Below are 22,405 nucleotides of genomic sequence, written 5' to 3' on the forward strand. Positions count from 1 at the left end.
TGAAAACTATAGCATGTTTCCCTTTGGCATATTACTAAATTATCAGTCTAGGTGTCGAAGATAAAACCTTTATGCACATAAAATTGTCTTCTCCATGGAAGACATAATAATTCACTCTGTTTTGTAGAAAAGTTGCAATAAACCATAGACTCTAAGTCAAATTATAAACAAGAAAGAGTTAAAACATAACTGCAGTTCTTCTTATAACACTGGTTCCCTATTCATCAGTACTGCAGGGTGAAAGGGCAAGTGAAAAATTGTACAGTACAACTTTATTTAAAAACCTTAAGTACAAATCAGGGTGATTTGCAAAGCCATCTCAGCAGGAGTCAATGTAGCCATTCCCTGATGGTTGCCTCTTTTATTCCTGTGTCTGTCTGAAATTTCTATCCAGTGAGCATTGAGCACGGAATGAGGTCTGGCTGGGCTTAGCCAGGAGCCTTATGAGGGTGCATTCCAGAATGGGGCTGTGTGGTCATCCAAGTGTGAGAGCAAGGGTCGGTGAGCTGCCTGTATTGGCCCGTGCAGAGCTGGCATCTCCAGGATCCTATTTGGAGTTGGGATTTGGTTCTGGCAGAAGTGAATGAATGGCCTTTTCTTTCATTTAGTAACATGATCAGTTTTTCTGGCTATTTGACCAGCTGGTCATCTGGCTACTTCCAAAGCCCCTGAACAGTCGCATCCCCACAAGCATCATTCTCTTTTTTTTGAGACGGAGTCTCACTCTGTTGCCCAGGCTAGAGTGTGGTGGCGTGATCTCGGCTCACTGCAAGCTCCGCCTCCTGGGTTCACGCCATTCTCCTGCCTTAGTCTCCTGAATAGCTGGGATTACAGGCACCCGCCACCATGCCCAGCTAATTTTTTGTATTTTTAGTAGAGATGGGGTTTCACCATGTTAGCCAGGATGGTCTCGATCTCCTGACCTTGTGATCTGCCTGCCTCGGCCTCCCAAAGTGCTGAGATTACAGGCGTGAGCCATCGCGCCAGGCCACATCATTCTTTTTTTGAGATGGAGTTTCTCTCTGTTGCCCAGGCTGGAGTGCGGTGGCGTGATCTCGGCTCACTGCAACCTCCGCCTCCCAGGTTCAAGTGATTCTCCTGCTTCAGCCTCCCGAGTAGCTGGGATTACAGGCACACGCCACCACGCCCGGCTAATTTGTATTTTTAGTAGAGACGGGGTTTCACCATGTTGGTCAGGCTGGTCTTGAATTCCTGACCTCAGATGATCTGCCCACCTCAGCCTCCCAAAGTGCTGGGATGACAGGCGCCAGCCACTGTGCCTGGCCCCCAAGCATCATTCTAGTCCCCTTTCTGCTCTTTCCTGTACCAAAGTAAAAATTATGAATTTAGACAGCTTTCTATCAAAAAGTAATTGTGTTTCTTTTAAATAGATCAAATGAAAGCCTATTTTTTTGAATAGCACAAAATCAGTTTAAATGCTTTCATTTTCAATGGTGAATTTTAAGAAAAATATTGTCACTCAGTGGTAAGTATTAGAATGTGAGTCGGGACGATAATCACCTTTTGGGAAGCAAATGATGGGCCCCCGCTCTGCTTGTGCAGGTGTCTCAGCTCCGGCATGAGCTGTCCATGAAGGATGAGTTGCTTCAGTTCTACACCAGCGCTGCGGAGGAGAGCGAGCCCGAGTCCGTTTGCTCAACCCCGTAAGTCACCAGAGGGCTGTATTTCTGGAGGCCAGAGCACAGGCTGACCGCTGTTGATGTCCTTGGAGTCACCTAGACAGGGTCACCTTCAGCAGCAATGGAGGTCAGCTGCTCTCAGCCTTCTCTGGACCAAGCATCTCCAAGTGCCTCAAACAGATTGATTTTACTATTTTAGCGGGACATGGATGGACAGGTTTTTAGTTTTCCTTTTCCTGGGTCTTACTGCTTGTTTGTCAATTTAGATTGATTTGCCCTGGCACATGAGTGGATAATGGGTTAGGCTCTGCTGTTGGAGGCAATTCAGGGTTCTGGAGCCAGAGGTGCTGTGGCAGGCCTTTGGGACAGAAGGCGTGGTGTCTTCTCTGAGAGTCAGCAGATCCTCATGTTGGGAGCGTGAACTCTAGAGCCCAATGGGCTGCTTGCAGATCTTGGCTCTGGGACTTACCAGCTGCACGCTGTTGGCTAGGTTACTTAACCTTTGTACTTGTTTTGTCATTTGTAAAATGGAGATAACAGTAGAACTTAGGTCACAGAGTTATAAGCATTAATTGACTTAAAACATACAGAGTACTTAAAAGAGTTGTTGGCACATACAAATGCATTATGAATATTAAATGAACTCCCAGACATCCTGGAATTGTGTAGGCTTTAAACAAAGTTGGTCCCCTGAATTCTGAGGTGATGTGGCAAGTTGTGGATAAAGGGTTGAGATGTGGGTTCTGAATTGGTGGTGAGCCTGTGCACTGGGAGCGCTGTCTTCCTGGGGTTGGGAGAGTGGTCTGGTGGGTCACTGTCCTTCGTGCAAGCCCTTCTTTGTGTCTCTAACGTGGTTTGCCAGGTGGTGGGAGGAAACGCGTCTCCCTAGGTTGTGAGCGTACTTTCTCCCCCAGGTTGAAGAGGAATGAGTCGTCCTCCTCAGTCCAGAATTACTTTCATTTGGATTCTCTTCAAAAGAAGCTGAAAGACCTTGAAGAGGAGAATGTTGTACTTCGATCCGAGGTGATTTGCCCTCCCTGCTCCTGCCCCTGCTGGAAGGGAGGTGCCCCCACTCACCTTACCCGGTGAGGACAACCATGGTTAAGTGCCCTCCTCAAAGGTGGGAGTCCGTGAAGAGCTGTACCAGGCGCTCGGCAGACGTGCCTCCTCTGTGTTCTGGGCACTGCCTTCCAGCCCAACACATGCCTCCCTGGCTGGGGCAGGCGAACCTGGTGAATGGCATGGTGTCTGGACCGGGAAGAGTCAGAGATCCCCTCCTTCACAGTCATTCCTGCAGTGAGGTCTCCCCTGGTGTTCTCCAGGTCTGACCACAGCACCTGTGGAGAAACCCAGCCTTGTTTTCATGCTGCCACAGATCAGATGCTCAAGGAAGTAGTCCGTGGGTGCTCAGAGAGAGCCATTTTCTTTCTTTTTTTTTTTTGAGATGGAGTCTTGCTGTGTTGCCCAGGCTGGAGTGCAGTGGCGCGATCTCGGCTCACTGCAACCTTTGCCTCCCGGGTTCAAGCTATTCTTCTGTCTGAGCCTCCTGAGTAGCTGGGACTACAGGTGCCCGCCACCATGCCCGGATAATTTTTGTATTTTTAGTAAAAGATGGGGTTTCGCTGTATTGGTCAGGCTGGTCTTGAACTCCTGACCTCAGGTAATCCATCTGCCTCGGCCTCCCAAAGTGCTGGGGTTACAAGCATGAGCCACCGCGCCTGGCAGAGCCATGTTTCTTAAACAATTAACTCAAAAAGGTTGAGCTGAGGCAACTTGGGGACTCATGCTTTTGAGTTTTTTTTAATTGGCAAGGCATTGTGCCTAGCATATTGCCCACGTTATTTATTTATTTATTTTCGGAGTTCGCAACAGGGCTGAAAGCTGGTTACTTTGATTCTCATTGGAACATTTGGCCCCAGGCTGCTAGGTGTTTTGATAACCCAAGGTCATTCGAGTGAGTAAATGACAAAGCTAGGATTTGCAAGTCTGTGACTCTAAGCCCCTTGTTTTTCACCTTCACCCACTGCCCCTCTCTAGAAACACTGATGCGTGCAAATTTAGTACTGTTTGTCTTAATTAGTCGTGAGTTTCTGCCCTCTAGCCAAGGTATGGTGTGGTACAGTATGGCCCTGTTTATCAGGCCCCTCAGGTTGGAGCTATGTGCCCACCTAGGCTGGCCCTGGGTTCCTGAGAGCCCCTTAATAGTGCAAACTGTCAGTCAACTTGAACTTGCCCACACCTTAGTAAGATCTTCATGTCCCATCTGAACAAGATGCTCTTCTGCACATCTTGTTCTCTTAGACCTCACCTCTTCCAGCCCCTTGTTCACGGATGGGTCATGTAAACTCAAATTGACCAACGAGGCTGCCCAGGTTTCCTCTGCCAGCCAGTAGCTGAGCAAGGCAACAGGCCTGTGCTGCCCATTCTGAGTCCAGTGCTGCCTCTTCCAGTGCCTGCCTCAGGTAAATGCTCCAGCCCCGGGCACCCAGCAACTCATCCAAAGCCAGCCAAGGGAATCTGATCCCAGCTACAGATTCCTGCTACCCCAATCCATTTTCTGAGGTGTAATGTTTTTTTTTTTTTTTTTGAGACGGAGTCTCGCTCTGTCGCCCAGGCTGGAGTGTGCAGTGGCGGGATCTCAGCTCACTGCAAGCTCCGCCTTCCCGGTTTATGCCATTCTCCTGCCTCAGCCTCCCGAGTAGCTGGGACTACAGGCGCCCGCCACCTCGCCCGGATAGTTTTTTGTATTTTTTTTAGTAGAAACGGGGTTTCACCATATTAGCCAGGATGGTCTCGATCTCCTGACCTCGTGATCCGCCCATCTCGGCCTCCCAAAGTGCTGGGATTACAGGCTTGAGCCACCGCGCCCAGCCGAAGTGTAATGTTTTTATGGGGCCAGAACTGAGGGCTCATAGACACTTCTGTCTAACTGGGGCTCTTGCTTGCTTGCTTGCTTTCTCTCCCTCTTTCTCTCTCCCTCTCTCTCTCTCCCCCCCTCCCCCGCCTCCTTCCCCTGTCCTCTCCTGCTCCTTCCTTCCCTCCCTCCTTCCCTCCCTCCCTCCCTCCCTCCCTTCCTTTCCTCCTTCCTTCCTCCATGGGGGTCTTGCTCTGTCACCCACACTGGAGTGCAGTGGCGTGATCTTGGCTCAAGCAGCCCTCCCACCTTGGCCTTCCAAAGTGCGGGGATTATAGCTGTGAGCCACTACGCCTGGTCTCAGGGCTTTTTCTTAAGGCCTTCAGATCTCTATCATCCCACCCTTTTCAGCCAGGGCAAGTTGTCCACAGTCCTGAGATGGCTCTTGTGCCTCTGCATTTTAATGCCTTTGTGTTAGACCTTGTTCTTACTAAGCTTGAACACAACAAGTTTAATTCCAACTTGGGACCTCATGGTTCAGTGCCTGGCACAGAGTAGGTGTTAGGCATTCCTGTGTGGTTATCCTTAGGATGCTTACTGTGGGCAGGGTAGGGTCCTAGGCACTGTGCAGGTCACAAAGCATCCATATTTATGAGCCAGGACAGCCACAGATAACAGATACAATGATAGGATGGTGGTGTTCACAGTGTTTTTAACAGAGCAAGCTGTAGAGCGCCTGTGCCCATAGCTTTGTGTGGTGCCCTCTAGTGTTGTGCATTTTTCAGGTTTTCAGCGTTGAGAGTGCACATCCATTAAGCTGGGAATTCAGATGGACTTTCTGTATTTGAGGGTATGATGGGTGACAGGTGGGGGAATGCTGAGGGCAGCTTCCCAGACCCCGGTTAGCCCTTGCTGTATGCCTCAGCCCTTGCCTGCACCACCAGGCCAGGTGAGAATGCAGGGCCTCTGACCTGGGTCTTGCCCACAGGCCAGCCAGCTGAAGACAGAGACCATCACCTATGAGGAGAAGGAGCAGCAGCTGGTCAACGACTGCGTGAAGGAGCTGAGTATGTCCCCGCACCGCTGTCTTGTTACTTCCTTGCATCTGCTGTCATGACTAGACAGATTTGCATCAGCCTTGCTAAAGTGCAGTCTCCTGCCAGCCTATGGCTCAGCAGCATTTTTCTTAAAACTAGAGGCCTCCCCAACCTCACATGGCACCCCCTCTCTATTATTTAGTGCTAAGTTGTCAGCTATGTATGATCTCAGTTTATCACTGAGGTGGAGATTTAAATTTAATTTTGGCTTTATACTGGAATATTGGATTTTTTTTAATGCCTAAGTTAGGCCCAGCTACAGAAACCTGTGTTGAAAATGTGGAAGAACAGCTTACTACCAGTAATTCAATTTGTGAAAGTCAAAGCCAGGGTTCTCACCTTTGCAAATAAATATTTCTCTCCTCTTCTTCATTTTAAGTTTACAAGTTAAGACAAAAGGTCAAAACACTAAGTATTTTGCATTTCAGCAAAATACTAAGTAATGAAACACACGTCATGTTCAAATCTAGTCAAATGAGTTATGGCTTTGAATATGGGTTGAAAACTCCAAGGGAATTGCGCTGTGCAGTCAGTAGTTTCTTTCTAGAACTGGGTACAGCAGCGGATTCCTATGTAGTCACAGGGGGCGCTCATGTGTGGAATGTGAGGATCTAGCCAGATGCACTCATGTTTTGTCACTTTCTCTCTGACCCCTAGAGCCTCCCTGATTTGTTCTGGGGAGACAGCCTCGGTTAGTGGGCTTGGGGCCCTCCACTGAGCTCAGGAGTGCTATCTAATGGGGTGAGGTTCTTTTTCATAACTAATTGAGCCCTGAAGAAGCTGCTTTGCTTCTCCATGTGGGAAAATGGTCACTGTGAATTCCTTCCTGCACCCTCCCCACTCCATGCTGTCTTTTATTAAGGATGGTTTTTCTTGTGCAAACCACAAAGAAACCATTCTCTCTGGGTCTGCATGTGTGGTTTTCTGACTTCCTCTCGTGATTGTTGTTTCTTTGTCAAAGGGGATGCCAATGTCCAGATTGCTAGTATCTCAGAGGAATTGGCCAAGAAGACGGAAGATGCTGCCCGCCAGCAAGAGGAGATCACACACCTACTATCGCAAATTGTTGATTTGCAGAAAAAGGCGAAAGCTGTAAGGCTTCTCTGTTTATCTGGCTGATATGACAGTGGCCGTGCTGAGATGGGAAAGGGACATTTACTCCGGAAGACAGTGCCCTTAGTTTCAAATCTTAGTAGTTTGTGTTACCCCTTTGCAGAAAAAGCTTGGTGGACTCAGTGGTATAAAACTGATTACCCTGAACTGGTGATGAGTCTTATTTGTGACCTGTTGTCTCCTACAATTATATTGAATTCGTTAAAAAGATATTGTAAATATGGACTTTTGCAGTTTAACTTATGGATCATCTAGTCTAGTATTTGTTTTTACACAGTGCACCAGCTATGTGCTGCAGTAGAGCAGTATCCTCTTCAGATTTAAGAAGAGGCAGCAAAATGGACTTTGCTATTAGTGTGGGATAAAATGCTTCCAGAGAGCTTTGGAAGTGGGGGGTGGGGTGGTGGGCTATAGAGAATGAATGGGGATATAGGAAAGACTTTACCTTCAAAATTATATAAAAAACAGAACTTGAGTATAAGATGAGCATATCCTTGTAGAAAGTGATGATGAGTTCATAATGGATTAGGTTAATAAGAGGGAAAAGTTGGACTTATCTAAGTATCTTAGAAAGTGATCTATCTTTGCCATGCTTTAGTGCGCAGTTGAAAATGAAGAACTCGTCCAGCATCTGGGGGCTGCTAAGGATGCCCAGCGGCAGCTCACAGCCGAGGTGAGCACCTCTAGCATCTCTCCCTCATTCCTTCACTGCCTCTGATTGCAGCGAAGGTGGATTCGCCTTCCCAGACAGCTTTAGTCACGTCCATTGCAACTACCGTTTTTATTTTGAATTTCATTTCATTTTTATTCTTGGGATAGTAAACTCAGTTGCACCTTGATTCTGTGGCCACTGACACTGTTACTGGTTATGGGCACCTGTGGAGCAGGGCTCTACACCAGCTGGGCCTGGCACGTGCAGGTGCCCGAAAATTGTTCAAAGAAATGAAACAATACAACACAGAGCACTCTGGGAGAGGAATCTCACAGGTGTGGCTTGAAACATGGGTGTGACGATTTTCTTTTTCTTTCTCTCTTTTCCTTTTTTTGAGATGGGGTCTCATTCTGTCACCCAGGCTGGAGTACAGTGGCATGAGTGTGGCTCACCGCAGCCTCAACCTCTCCAGGCTCAGGTGACCATCCTGAGTATCTGCGACTACAGGTGTGGGCTACCACGCCCACCTAAGTTTTGTTTTGTTTTTTTTTTTTTGAAAAGATGAGGTTTTGCCATGTTGCCCAGGCTAATCTCAACTTCTGTGCCCAAGCGAACCGCCTGCCTTGCTGTCCCAAAGTGCTGAGATTACAGGTGTAAGCCATCATTCCTAGCCTGATTTTTCTTTTGCGTGAAGTTGGTTTTGTTTCCAATGCCCATTGTTGGTATTTTAGAAGATTTCTGAGTCTGTAAGCTTGCCTCAAGTCAAAGAAAAAGCAAGGCTTTGAAAATTCTGTTATTTGGCCACAGACCCACAGGGCAGCTGGTTCCACATGTGCTGGGAACTCCGTTAGATTGCTGTGTCTTTCTGGCCCTCTGATGGGCAGATGTGCATACACCTGGGTGCTCAGGAGATCCTGACCCTCTGTGTCTTTCCTGCCTGCAGCTGCGTGAGCTGGAGGACAAGTACGCAGAGTGCATGGAGATGCTACATGAGGCGCAGGAGGAGCTGAAGAACCTCCGGAACAAAACCATGCCCAATACCACGTCTCGGCGCTACCACTCGCTGGGCCTGTTTCCCATGGTGAGCTGTGCTTTCTTCCCAGCCAGAGGACATCAGGGGTCCTGATGATAAGAGCACAGTGTCTGACATTCTGGCCACTGGAGTTAGGTGTTTACAGTTCGGTTCTCATTTTACAGTTCAGAAATCAAGGACACTTGAGTCTGACTGGTGGTTTCTTAACTATGTAGGACAAATTGGTTCTTTATTTTCGTTCCTCTAAATCTGTTGTCTTTTCTACTCCTGCCATTACAAGATAAATTTAGGGCCAGGCGCGGTGGCTCAAGCCTGTAATCCCAGCACTTTGGGAGGCCGAGACGGGTGGATCACGAGGTCAGGAGATTGAGACCATCCTGGCTAACACGGTGAAACCCCATCTCTACTAAAAAATACAGAAAACTATCTGGGCGAGGTGGCGGGCGCCTGTAGTCCCAGCTACTCGGGAGGCTGAGACAGGAGAAGGGCGTAAACCCGGGAGGTGGAGCTTGCAGTGAGCTGAGATCCGGCCACTGCACTCCAGCCTGGGCGACAGAGCGAAACTCCGTCTCAAAAAAAAAAAAAGATAAATTTAGTAGGAACTTTCTTTGGTGGGAACCTCAGGTGTTTGGAAGATCTGACTCATACAGGTTGACCATCTCTAGTCCAAAATGCTTCACAATCCAAAACTTCCTGAGCATTGACATAGTGCTCAAAGAAAATGGTCATTTGGAGCATTTTGGATTTCAGATTTTCAGATTGGTGTGTTCAGCTGGCATGTATTCTGGAAATATCCCGAAATCTGAAGCACTACTGGTCCTAGGTATTTTGGATAAGGGCTACTCAACCTGTTCCTGATTTTTTTTTTTTTTTCCTGACCTTATTGGACTGTGCGGCTATTTTGGCCTCACAAATTTCTGGAAGTACATTTCAGAATTTTTAAAATGCCATTACAGTTCTGCTGATTCTTTGTACGCTTATTAATCATTCTCTTGGTGACTTTCAGTATCTGTGATCTGAAAAAAAGAATTCTCTCTGTGCTTAGGCTGGTAATTTTCTCGCTTTCTCTCACTCTCTCTCCTTTGTTTTCTTTCAAAAATGGAGCTAAGGTCTCACTCTGTTATCCAGCCTGGTCTTGAACTCCTGGCCTCAAGTAATCCTCTCACCTCAATCTCCCGAAATGCTAGGGGTACAGGAGTGAGCCACCGCGCCCAGCCACATTATTCATATTATTATTATTATTATTATTATTATTTTTTTTTTTTTGAGACGGAGTCTCGCTCTGTCACCCAAGCTGGAATGCAGTGGCCAGATCTCAGCTCACTGCAAGCTCCGCCTCCCGGGTTCACGCCATTCTCCTGCCTCAGCCTCCCGAGTAGCTGGGACTACAGGCGCCCGCCACCTCGCCCGGCTAGTTTTTTGTATTTTTTAGTAGAGACGGGGTTTCACCGTGTTAGCCATGATGGTCTCGATCTCCTGACCTTGTGATCCGCCCGCCTCGGCCTCCCAAAGTGCTGGGATTACAGACTTGAGCCACCGCGCCCGGCCTATTCATATTATTTTACTGCAGTCAAATTTTTTAGCCCTGGCCTTATTTGCTTCATGTGCTTTGCGGGAACATGATTGAGAAGGGGATTTTCCAGGAGGTTAATCTCCTTGTGGAAGTTGGGCAACACAGGGCTGAACCCCTTGGCTGATCATTGCCCTGTAAGGAAGCGTTATCGGGGATTGAGCTTCCTCATGTTATCTTCTATCAGACGAAAGCCCCTGGAAGGTGGGGACCCTGTCTTCTTTGTAATGTTTCCCCCTTCCTCTTTTAATACTATGTACCTAGCACAGCGCTTGGTGTGTTGTAGAATTGTAGACATTTAATAGGCATTATGTTTAGATGGATAGATGGACAGATAGACAGATGGCCTAAAGAGCAAACTCAAGAACTCCTCTATATTCTGGCTCTATTTCCATGGTTTGATGAAATGCTAAATGCTCTCTGAGGAGAGAAGAGCTTTTGAGAGAAATGCCCCCAAGTGAGATAGGAGTGGATGGCTGCGTAAATGCTTGTGAAATTCTGTCCCTTCTGAAATCGCCCTTTTCCTTGGAGCTCTTTCCCTTCAGCCCCCATTGCTGACCCCCAGCAGATACTGTCCCCATCCCCCACTCCTTATTGTCTGGCCCACTTTCCCTAAATCGTGATTTCTTTTTTTCTTTGCTCTCATGCATCAAAATCAGAAAGTCAGGCTAGAACAGCCACCACTCCCTCTCCCCCGCAAGAAGCTTCATTGAAATCTGAGGGAAACAAAAAGACATATAACATAGTCAGCTTTCTAAGACACAGATGGGTGATCCAGTGATTCCAGGAATCTCAGCAAAAGCAGAAAAGAATATTCAGTCCGCCAAGTTCCCTGATCTAGTGCTAACCACACTTGGCTCGCATGCTGGCCTGTGTAGCTTTGCAGTCTTCTTGCCTGAGTTCCCTCCTTCCTGGCTTCTTATCTTGGTGCAGTAAGCTCCCAGTGCCATCTTGTTTCCTGGGCACCCAGGATCCACTCCACTGCCTTCCCCACTCTCAAGGACAGACCTGTCTTTAAAAACTAAACTATTGCGTGAGAAAAGTCGAATTGAAATTTGCATTTCAGTTTCTTCTGGAGGGATTCTCAGCTTTCATATTTGCTGAGGTAAAGTTTTTGTTTGCCTTTTTCTGTAGCTCTTGGCACAGCCCAGTTTTTGAAGATGGCTAATTTTAAAGTGTATTATGCATTAAAGGTATTTAAAGCAGTCTATAAAAGACTGCACCATGCAGAACACCCAGATCTGCCTCTTTTGCTCCTAGCCATTCTAATCGCTGAATAAAACAGTGAGTAGCAGTTTTTGCATAACTGTGTTCCCAGTTCTCTTGCCTTATGGCAGGAGTTCATCTGGGATCCACAGACCAAATTTGGGGGGCTTGTGAAATTAGTTCCTAATTGTACTCAGTATTTCCTTCCTTTATGAAGGTCACCATGTCACAGTGATATTAGCACTGCTTGTGACTTTGTCATCATTAGAAATCACAGGTATTTTCATGGCACATGTCTTTTTTTTTTGAGATGGAGCCTTGCTCTGTCATCCAGGCTGGAATGCAGTGGCACAATCTCGGCTCACTGCAACCTCCCTCTCCTGAGTTCAAGCCATTCTCCTGCCTCAACCTCCCGAGTAGCTGGGACTACAGGCATGTGCCACCACGCCCGGCTAATTTTTTGTGTGTGTATTTTTAGTAGAGATGGGGTTTCACCATGTTGGCCAGGCTTGTCTCGAACTCCTGACCTCAGGTGATCCACCCATCTCGGCTTCCTAAAATGCTAGGATTACAGGCGTGAGCCACGGCGCCTGGCCCTATGGCACATTTCAGTTGTTGCAGATGCCTCACAACACCACAGATGCTGATCTCCACTTCAAAATGACAGTAGTAACCAGTCCTGAACTCGTTTCTCTCTCCTCTCTCTCTCTTTCTCTCTCTCTCTCTCTCTCTCACACACACACACGTTGTTATATTGATATGTATCTGCCTTCTTTTATAATCCTCATAATTTTATTTGCCTAAAAATATTACTCTGAGAAGGGATCCACAGACTTGCCTGGATTGCCAGAGGGGAGAGGGTCATGGCCAAAAACAAATCACAGAGTCTACATGTGACTTTATCTCAGTATGGCTTTGAAATTACAGTCATCCCTCAGTGTCTGAGGGCGATTGGTTCCAGGACCCCCTGCAGATACCAAATCCTCCAGTGCCTAAGTCCCTGATATGAAAGAGCTTAGTGTTTGCTTATAACCTATGCATGCCCTTCCACATACAAAAAAATCATCTCTAGATTACTGGTAATACCTCATACAATGTAAACGCTACGTAAGTAGTCGTTATACTGTACTGATTTTTAAATTTGTATTTTTTTTTTGTTTTCTTTCCCCTAATTTTCTATCCAAGATTAGTTGAATCTGAGGAAGTGGAGCCCACAGATACAGAGGGCCAACTATAGTCATTTGACACTTCATTTTTCTTAAGGTATATGAAGGTCCTTTCCTCTCTATTTGTAAATTGTGTGGTGAATAGCAGTATTAAAAAATAAGCTGACTTAAAAGATGTCAGACTCATCTAGGGAAGCCCTTATTAGACATAACATTTAATGGCAATCTGTGGGTAATAATTACAAAATAAAATGCATATTTGTGAATAAGGATTGAAAAAAGTCTGCTAGCCCTTTATTCATCCAGCTTCGTGCTGACTCCTGTGGAGTCCCCCACTTGGTTCCAGCCTCCAGACTGAAGCATCCCCATCGACCATGAAGCCGCTGAGGTGGATGCCCTGGAGTCCCCAGGTGCTATCTGCTGGGAAGCCACTGGCCACATGTGGCTTTGCAAATTTAAATCAATTCAATTAAAATGTAATTGCAAATTCAGGTCCTCAGTCACAAGCCACATTTCATGTGCTCACTAGCCAGCCCTGGCTGGTGGTTTCCACATGTACGTATGTCCCAGCACAAAGGATGTGTCCATCATCACAGGAAGTTCTGTTGTTTAACATGAATTTAGCTTTTCCCTTCAGGTTGTCCTCCATGGATGTCCTCCTCTGGTGCTGAACCGGTGCTTTTCTGCACACACCTGGTCCTGTGGGTATCTACCATGTGTAAGGGATTGTGTGTTAGGCTCTACCTCCTACAGTGCTGAGTGATGAGTGGTATAGGACAGGGGGCATCCATCTGGCAGCCTTTATTGTTGAGTCTCAGCTTGAGGCTTGCATTGGTGAAGTGAGAAGCCATCAGTGACTAGCTTTCCCCTGACCCACAAAGCTGGAGAGAGAGATATGTGAGCTGTTGAGAAAAGTGGCAAGGACTTAACTGTATTTGGTGTCTGCTTCAGAAAAAAAATGCAAGATTCCTAGTGGAAACAGGAATCCTACATTTCCTGGGCAGGTTGTTTAAAGGTGGGTGGGGCCATGGATAGTTGGCGGCGAGAGGAACTTCCCTTGCAGGAGTCCAGGGAGGATGAGAGCAGAAACCTAGAGATGGCAGTGCGTGTGACTCATGTCTTGTATGTAGAGACCCTCTCGCGAGCACAGAACCAGAGTGCCCTTTGGAGGTGGGAAAGGCTTCCTTAAGAGCCGAAGTTGGAGGCCATTGGTCTGTTCTTGGTGTCAAAATCTTAGACACAGAGGGCATGTGACAGAACCTGTAGATTAGGGGGACAATAGCTTTGTGTGGCCTGTGTGGGCTCTGGTGCCGTATCTCACTGTAAGCTCAGAGGTATTTGGAAATTCACCTGTCTCCATCGTTCTGAACACATCACCCCTCCCTCATAAGTTCTGCATCCCACCTTGTAGCCATGGTTGCAGCTCCATGGTTTGGCCAACGGAGCATAGGGTTTGCTTTTAGACACCTAATGGCATGTGGGTCAGCAGCTTTACACTCAGTGCCCAATGGCACTGCCACACTCAGAACCTACTTGGGTAACTGCTCAGCCAGGGTCTCTGATAACAGAGAGTGCTGTTCACTTTGCATTGTGGGAAGACTGTGAGCTTCTGATGCCTCGGTTTACTCTCCATGGCCCACCTGGGTGCATACCTCTTTTAGAGACAGAGCATTTGAATTGGCGCTCACTTGACATTTGTCTTTCTGGCTTTTCCCAGGACTCCTTGGCAGCAGAGATTGAGGGAACAATGCGCAAGGAGCTGCAGTTGGAAGAGGCCGAGTCTCCAGACATCACGTATGGCCACAGTTTTTACAGTTCTGCGCTTCCCAGAGACCACCTTGTGACCTGTGGTGTTCAAAACCTAGCAGTGTTGAGGCTCTGGGTACCAACAGTGATTGACTATTGTCCTTCCCGGTCCAGATTAAGGGAAATAATAGAACACAGCTGACAGCATCCTTCAGCTCCTCTTACTAGCTTTTGTTAGTGTTAATTTTTATTTATTTACTTTTTAGCAAGGGGGTGTCTCACTTCATTGGCCACGCCAGAGTGCAGTGATGTGATCATAGCTCACTGCAGCCTCGAACTCCTGGGCTCAAGTAATCCTGTTGCCTCAGCCTCTTGAGTAGCTGGGGCTACAGGTGCATGCCACCATTTCCAGCTAATTTTAAAAAATCTTTTGCAGACACGGGGCTTTGCCATGTTGCTTAGGCTGATCTCAAACTCCTGGCTTCAAGTGATCCTCCTGCCTTGGCCTCCCCAGAGCGTTGGGATTACAGGCGTGAGCCACTGGCCTGTGAGCCACTGTGCTCCTCTTCTTCTTAGGTTTTAAAGACAAATTGTGAACTTCCAAAAAGTCCTAGAAAAGGAGATACATGTTTCCCATCTATCTTAACACAAGCTTCGTCTTGATATAGCTACACGTTTTTATCTTTCATTTCAGTGGAAAACATTTAAAAAATTTAAAATCAACATAGTATGAGATTCAGAGGGCTCTTCAAAGATTTTGTGCAAGGCTTCCATCTCCTTCTGAATACACCTAAGGATAGGAGCTTCTACCATCTCTCTTCCTGACTCAACTCTTGTACTTAGCCTGCCCCAAGGTGTTTGTAAGGAACCTGTGAACCAGATTTCATTGTGTTTTCTCTGTACCCAGACTCCATAGACAGAACTTAAATGAGATCCTGGGAGTGACAAGTGTCCAAGAGAGGTTCGGTATAGGTGTGACACCCTTTGCACCCAGAAGGAAGTGGCCATTGTAAAAACATGCCTACCCTTTTCTCTTTAAAAGGGAACAAATGAGCATCAAAGTGTGGTTCTGCTCCTGAAATAACACTTTCCAAAAAATAGACAAATCTGGTATTGATCATCTAATTACAGAAGTGTAAGACTAACTTTAAGTCTTGCTTTTTTTATATGAATATTCATTCTACAAGTGTTCGTTGATCTCTGCTATGTGCTAAGCAGTGAACACGGCTCTGCTGCCGCATGTATTCTAGTGAATATTATGAAAAAAGAAAACTAGGAGACAAAAGTCAACTTAAGTATTTTTATTTGTAGGTTAAGCTTTAGGGATGTAAAACACAATTTCACTCTTGCTAGCATCTTTAGCACAACCGTGGTTCGAGTTCTGGATTTAGTGGGTGTTGAAGCTCTGAAATTTCGCATTGTGAAGGAGGCAGCCAATACCCTAAGAAACAGGTGGCAGGCACAGGATAGTGGGCTGCCTGGGGACTTGTCACAGGCCAGGTTCCCTTTTGGCTCCTCAGTTGGTCATTTTTGGAGGGTTAAACTCCAGGGTCGTGCCCGCATTTGCTCACTCACGGATGCTGTGCGTTCTCCCTAGTCACCAGAAGCGTGTCTTTGAGACAGTAAGAAACATCAATCAGGTCGTCAAGCAGAGATCTCTGACCCCTTCTCCTATGAACATTCCTGGCTCCAACCAGTCCTCGGCCATGAACTCCCTCCTGTCCAGCTGTGTCAGCACGCCCCGGTCCAGCTTCTACGGCAGCGACATAGGTAACGTCGTCCTCGACAACAAGACCAACAGCATCATTCTGGAAACGGAGGCAGCCGACCTGGGGTGAGCAAGCTGGGAGTTTTCACTTCTCTGTTTTGGGGTGAGGAGTGGTAGTATGGATTGCCTGCAGGCTTAGTAATTGTTAAGAGGGAGGTAGATGAGAGTCGCCTGAAAAATACAGACCTGGCCAGGCGTGGTGGCTCATGCCTGTAATCCTAGCACTTTGGGAGGCTGAGGCAGGAGGATTGCCTGAGCTCAGGAGTTTGAGACCAGCCTGGGCAACACTGCAAAACCCCATTTCTACTAAACGTACAAAAAATTAGCTGGGCGGGGTGGCGCTCGCCTGTAATCTTAGCTACTCTGGAGACTGAGGCAGGAGAATCGCTTGAACCCAGGAGGTGGAGGTTGCAGCAAGCTGATAATCGCACCACTGCACTCCAGCCTGGGTGACAGAGTGAGACGCTGTCTCAAAAAAAAAAGAAAAAAAAAAAAAAAACCAGACCTTAACAGTTCTCCAAATCTGTTTTACCTACCCACCAAGCCTACGCCTATCCTTGATATGATATTTTAATCAGCTTAAAGATGTATAACAAGATGATACCAGAAAGTCTGCTATCCTGTGAAATGCTTGCAGGGGAGGATTAATGAATATATATATATGTATTTTTTTTGTTAGTCTTCACGGTAAGGCTACAGAATAGACATTTGTTTTGTGACCCTTTTGTAGTTTGATGTTGGAAAGGCTGAGGACTCAGGCTCTCTGTCTTGTGACCAGAATGTGGTCACAAGTTTCAGAGGGTAGGGTGCAGGGGGGGCCAAGGTGCCCAGGACTGGGTTTTCCTCAGGAGTGGTCAGTTCCTCCTTGTCCTGAAGCCCTACAGAACCTACACACACACACACACACACACACACACACACACAATTGTCCACTTTGTGCATCGTTTTCCTCTGACTTAATAAAATTGATTCTTCTGGACCAGTTGGATCAGACAGACAGGAAGCTCCTTGATCAGAGCAGGTTTTGTTCAGGGTCTGGGCTTCTTTCCTTCAAGAGGAGAGAGAAGCATCCCTTAAACCAGTTGCCCTTCTGGTAGCCAGGAACGGCAGCCTACAGGTTTCTTCCTAAAGATTCTTGAGGGAGATGTTTAGAGGGACTGAATTTACCTAGTCTGTGTGCAAAATATTCATCCCACCTTAGTCCTCACCCCACCTCAACACCACTAAAAAAGATCCCTGGCTGGTCAGTAGTTCTGGACAAGCATTTGTTTCCCCCTTTTGCCTAAATGTCAACTGCTTGCCTTGGTTCCCATGGAGAATCCTGCAGCCCCAGGGAACGTCCTCCCCTGTGCATTGAGCAGTTGGGCCTCTGTGCTGTTGGAGACTGGCTAGCGTTCCACCCTCACACCCCTTTCTTCTTCCAGAAATGATGAGCGGAGTAAGAAGCTGGGGACGCCGGGCACCCCAGGCTCCCATGACCTGGAGACAGCACTGAGGCGGCTGTCCCTGCGCCGGGAGAACTACCTCTCGGAGAGGAGGTTCTTTGAGGAGGAGCAAGAGAGGAAGCTCCAGGAGCTGGCGGAGAAGGGCGAGCTGCGCAGCGGCTCCCTCACACCCACTGAGAGCATCATGTCCCTGGGCACGCACTCCCGCTTCTCCGAGTTCACCGGCTTCTCTGGCATGTCCTTCAGCAGCCGCTCCTACCTGCCCGAGAAGCTCCAGATCGTGAAGCCACTGGAAGGTGATCGCGCGGGGCCTCGGCCTCTCTCTGTCCTCCTGGGGGACTCCCTGTGGTCCCTGATCCACCTGCGGAAGGCGGGTCACCTCTGTCACGCCTACTCCTTTTTCTTCCGAGACAGCCACCCGCGCTGCTGGTTTGAGTTCCTCTGAGGGTGGCGCTCAGCCTAGGCCTCCATCCCTTCCCTCTGGCTGGCAGGTGTGACAGTGCACACATAGGCCACCAAACTCGCCAAGGAAAGACAGGCACGTGCACTGTGGTCTTCTAGTTATTTCCTTTGCCTTTAGAACCTTAGAAATAAAAACCTTTTGTGGCAGTAGAGGCATTGCTAACAGATTCAAAAATTAATTAGGTTTTGCCTGTGGGTGTGAGGAATGCAGAGAATTAACGCTTTAGTTTCTCCGAAGTTTTGGTGTCAGGGAGAGGTTCCAAGCAAACTCTATTAAATGGGGATTTTTTTTTTTTTTTCCCCGTAACCACCTGAATGTGATTTGTGGGCTTATGTGTTTTGATTTGAACTTCATATAACAAGGTTGTGGCTTTTGGCAGATGCGTTATGTTCTGAGCTCGGCTCCTAGAGTCTACAATTTGGAGCCCAGGGAGGGGGGTGGCTGTGGAGACAGTGACTTTTGTACCTCCTTAAGCCACCCTTTTCCAGGGGCAGTTCATATTTTAGTATCAGGGGCACCTCAGATGATTAAACTCATGGAAAAACTTCTTGCTCCCTCCCTCCCTCCCTCTCTTGCTCTTTCCCTCCCTCCTTTTTTTTTTTTTTTAGGCACTTAAAAATGTTTTCCCTCTACATACCACCACCCTGCCAAGAGCCACCAAGTGTTTATATTTTTCATTTTTTACTCCTTTAGTTTTGAAAGCCATGTAAGTTTCAGAAGCTATTTTAAAACTATGTTACACTTACGATGCAAAGCCAAATCAAAACTTCTGTAAGGCAGAACCTACCCAACTTTTAAAAATTAGTGTCCCTTCTAAGGAGCCTTCTAAGACGTTTTTTCCTAATCACCCTGATGACATTTTAATACCACAGATATATTGTTTATGTACTATATGTATATCCATATACAGTATACATAAACAATACATAAACAGTATATCTATGGTATTAAAATAAAAACAATCCAATTATGTTCACCCCAAAAGAACCTGTTTTTGCCCCTCGGGAGCAATATTGCCCCCATGAGAATGCATGCTATAAGGTAAGGCTGTGCTTGTTAAAGACCCAGGACATGACTGAGTTCCATAGTCTCCAGAGGAAGAGGGCGGGCTAGTTTGTTTTTATTATTATTTTAAAATTGTATAATTGGGGTCCTTCTTAGAGTTCCAAAAAGGTATAGCTTTCTCTTTTTTGATTATTTATTTTGTTGTAAGCTTGGTGATTGTTTTCTGATCTACAGTGTGTCTGTTCTTTCAATAAAATCTTTCATTTCTGCAATTTTACTTTCTGCCTTACTTTTCTTTTTTCTCCTTTGTCACTCAAAAATCATTGGAATTTATCATCTCTGTCTTGTCTGCTTTCTATATTTGACTCTGTGTTTCATTAGATCATTTAAGAATATGTTTTTGAATTTATTTTCAAAGCACACGTTTTAGCCAGTTCATCTTTATTTCTTTTAATTTTGTGACTTGGCAGTATTTTTGTGATCAGTTAATAGGATAATAGGAAATCCTGTTAGATTAGCAAGGTAAATTTCATCTGTAGTGCTCTGCTACCCAGGAGGCTAAATCAATACCATTGAAAAGTTATTTGTCTTATCACAGAGGCCTATTACACAACCTCATGATATAGATCCTTTAGGCTCCATTTTGTAGTTCTCTGACTTCTTAACTGTTTATTTATGTATTTAGTTTTTGAGACAGGGTCTCGCTTTGTCACGTAGGCTGCAGTACAGTGGTGTGATCACAGCTCCCTACAAGCTTGAATTCCTGGGCTCAAGCAATCCTCCCGCCTCAGCTTCCCAAGTAGCTAGGACTACAGGAGTGCACTACCACACCTGGCTAATTTATTTATTTGTAGAGACAGGGTCTTACTATGTTGCCCAGGCTGGTCTTGAACCTTTGCCCTCAAGTTACCCTTCCACTTCAGCCTCCCAAAGTGTTAAGATTACAGGCATGAATCACCCCACCTGGCTCAGACTTCTTAGCTGTTACAACCAATATTTTCTTTTTTCCCTCCCCTCTACAGTTATTTTTTTGTGTTACCATATTTAATATGATAAGATGGGATGCTGACACAGAAGTCAGCCTGGGCCAGGTTCAGTACAGCTCTGACTGTGACATTAGATAAATCACCCCACTTTTTGAGCCCTGTTTCCTATTTAGTTGTAGTTATGACATAGGCTGATAGCTATCAAACCAGATTCTGGTGAGGAGTAAATGAGAAGCATTTTATATTATACCTGGCATCTAATAGGTGCTTATTAAAATGTTGGCTTCCCAGGCTTGCTCCAGTCCGGGTCTGTAGGGCTAAGTTACTAGTGTTGAGATCTGGACCAGCACTAGGGTCATGTTCTTAAATTATCTTTTTCTGTTGGCCCACTGAGAAGCTAGTAAGATTCCCATGATCACCATCAGCCCAGGTAAGTGGACCTGGGGGAGGTCCCGAGAGACTGTTGGCTGAGATCACAGCAGATAGCCAATCAGTGTCTTCCATCTGGCTCCCTTACCTGTTAATTAATCTTTGCTTATTGTGAAAGCCAAAATAGCTAAGTGTTTAAGAGTGCTAGCAATCTCTTGTCTCTTCATCTTACCTTACCAGTTTTAAGCAGGTGAATAACAAACAAAGCATTCAAACTAGAAAGATACCCGCCTTAAAAAGACCAAGGCAGGCAGTATTTTTTTCCTGTAATTTGCACTTCCTTTCTGCTTAATCATAACCAAGGTAGCATTTTCAAATAAATAATATGTAAATAAGGGAAAGGATACATTTCGAAGCTGTGCATTATCCAGCAGGTTTCGTTCTAGTGTCTAAACCCTGATGCTTCTCTGACATCAATGGATTTTGGAGTTTCCTCTCCTTTGATGACTTGAAAATGTTTTAGCTGGAACACTGGGGTATGGAAGGAAAGCAGAGGGGGAAAGACACCATGACCATAGTTAATTTTTCCCCACTGTCCATGCCCTTTTCCCATAGAACTTTATCTTAGGGTCAACCAGGAACATGAAGCTTCCTCTCTTTCCTTGCCCTGTTTGCCCAACTCCTGCCTGATTTTAATGTGGGTGAGAGGAGTGAGCAGGTCTTCAGTTGGTAATGGGAGGTAGCTCGTATTACAGTGTTTGGCAAGTAAAGAAGCCAGGCTGGGGAATGAGCTGGAGAAATGGAAAGAAGAGGCAACTTGGGCCCTGAATAAGATGCAATTCATATTTATTTTTTAATTCGTACACCTTCTTGTGTCAAAGGAAGGACTCCAGGCAGCCAGGAGATTGGTAGAATTCCCACATGGTGGTTTAGGCAGCAGCAGGGAGGTGAGGCATGAGGTGTTCTGCCCAGTTGATGGGCTTGGCAAACCCCACTGGGAACTTGGAACCAGCCAGGAGTGGAGATAGTCCATGAGCCCCACAGCATGACATAACTGAAATAGCACAGTCAGGTTTGAGAAAGCACCTGTATGGGAATCTAGAAAGCCATTCAGGTGTGTTATTGACTAGGTTTCGGAGACTCTCATGTGTGAGGCCTCTCACTGCTGAGGGTTAAGAGAATGGACACTGAAGCCAGCCTTGGTTTCAGTCCCAGATCAGTCAAGCCACTTGCCAGCTATGCAGCCTCTAGCAAGTTACTTTCCCTTCCTGTACTCAAGTTTCCTCATCTGCAGAATGCAGACAGCAGGGATAATGTGAAGATTAAGTGAATTATAAATGTAGACCTCAGAAAAGTGCCTAGCGCTTAGTAAAAGGCCAGTAAAAGTTGGCTGTTTTTACATGAGTAAAGGATGCCCAAGGCATGGGATAAAAATCTGAGCATGATGCATCTTTCCACATAATGTTTTAGTTGTAATTTTACTAAATTTCCTTGGCTGTGGAGTGTCAGAGAATGCAAGTAACCCCATGCATTTCTGTGACCCCCTTAACTCCAAACAGCAGACCCTTTGTAGCCTCATTTCTCTCTTCAGCTCATTCTTGGGAGCAGGTGAGGAGAGGGAGTGATGGGGCAGACGGTTGAACAGTTGGAGGGGAAAGGCCTGTGAGACTCTTGTCAGGGCCCAGACCTCCAGCCTCCCTGGGTTCTTTCCCAGTGAATTGTAAACATCTCAGACCCCCTTCAGAAGGATGATGAGGTTTGGCATTTCCTTACCAGGGTTCTTCACTTCCCAGTGTCTACTGGGAAGAATATCCTTTTCCCTTCCAAAAGTAGAGGTGACGTGGCCATATTGTACCTGGGGTTTTCTCATCCTTCTCAGACTCCAGTGTACAGTCCCGAGCTGAACATGACAGTACAGTGGCTTCTTTAAGACTTCTCGTGGTGCTGTTCTGTTATCAGGAATGTGCCTGCACAGCCAGTGAGCATTTATACCAGGGCCTATTAGGTAGTGTGAATGCGAGTCCCCAGGGACAGCAGAGAACTCCTATCAGTAGGAATGTCTTCTGGCAGGCCCTGGACAGCCATCTGGAAATTCTGCTGCTGACCTTTTGTGCAGCTGGGACACCGATGTCCGTCTTGTTCTCAGACCTGTGGGTTTTGATGGATGGGCGGTGTGAAAACTTGGTCTTTAGTTTTGAACCCCAGCTATGCCGCCACTAATTAAGTGGCTTTGGAAAGTTATCTAACTTCAGGCAGCCACCGTGCCCCTATCTGTAAAGTGTTTAATCATAC

The 22,405-nt window shown here is 46.5% G+C and overlaps 1 protein-coding gene across 17 annotated transcripts in view; it reads left to right on the forward strand.

The window, feature by feature from the left end:
- TRAK1 (trafficking kinesin protein 1) overlaps window positions 1-22,405 on the forward strand; it is a 138,073-nt gene that overhangs the window by 97,535 nt on the left and 18,133 nt on the right. For all 17 annotated transcript variants that reach the window (XM_033212172.1, XM_033212173.1, XM_033212164.1 and 14 more), the window contains 9 exons: window positions 1,564-1,664; window positions 2,555-2,663; window positions 5,483-5,561; window positions 6,553-6,683; window positions 7,303-7,377; window positions 8,300-8,437; window positions 14,049-14,125; window positions 15,675-15,911; window positions 17,270-17,586. In XM_033212172.1, the coding sequence (XP_033068063.1) occupies window positions 1,564-1,664; window positions 2,555-2,663; window positions 5,483-5,561; window positions 6,553-6,683; window positions 7,303-7,377; window positions 8,300-8,437; window positions 14,049-14,125; window positions 15,675-15,911; window positions 17,270-17,586 (1,264 nt within the window). The remainder of the gene's footprint in view (window positions 1-1,563; window positions 1,665-2,554; window positions 2,664-5,482; window positions 5,562-6,552; window positions 6,684-7,302; window positions 7,378-8,299; window positions 8,438-14,048; window positions 14,126-15,674; window positions 15,912-17,269; window positions 17,587-22,405) is intronic.

This window comes from Trachypithecus francoisi, unplaced genomic scaffold (assembly GCF_009764315.1).
Source record: "Trachypithecus francoisi isolate TF-2019V2 unplaced genomic scaffold, Tfra_2.0 Lachesis_group0, whole genome shotgun sequence".
Classification (NCBI taxonomy): Eukaryota; Metazoa; Chordata; class Mammalia; order Primates; family Cercopithecidae; genus Trachypithecus; species Trachypithecus francoisi.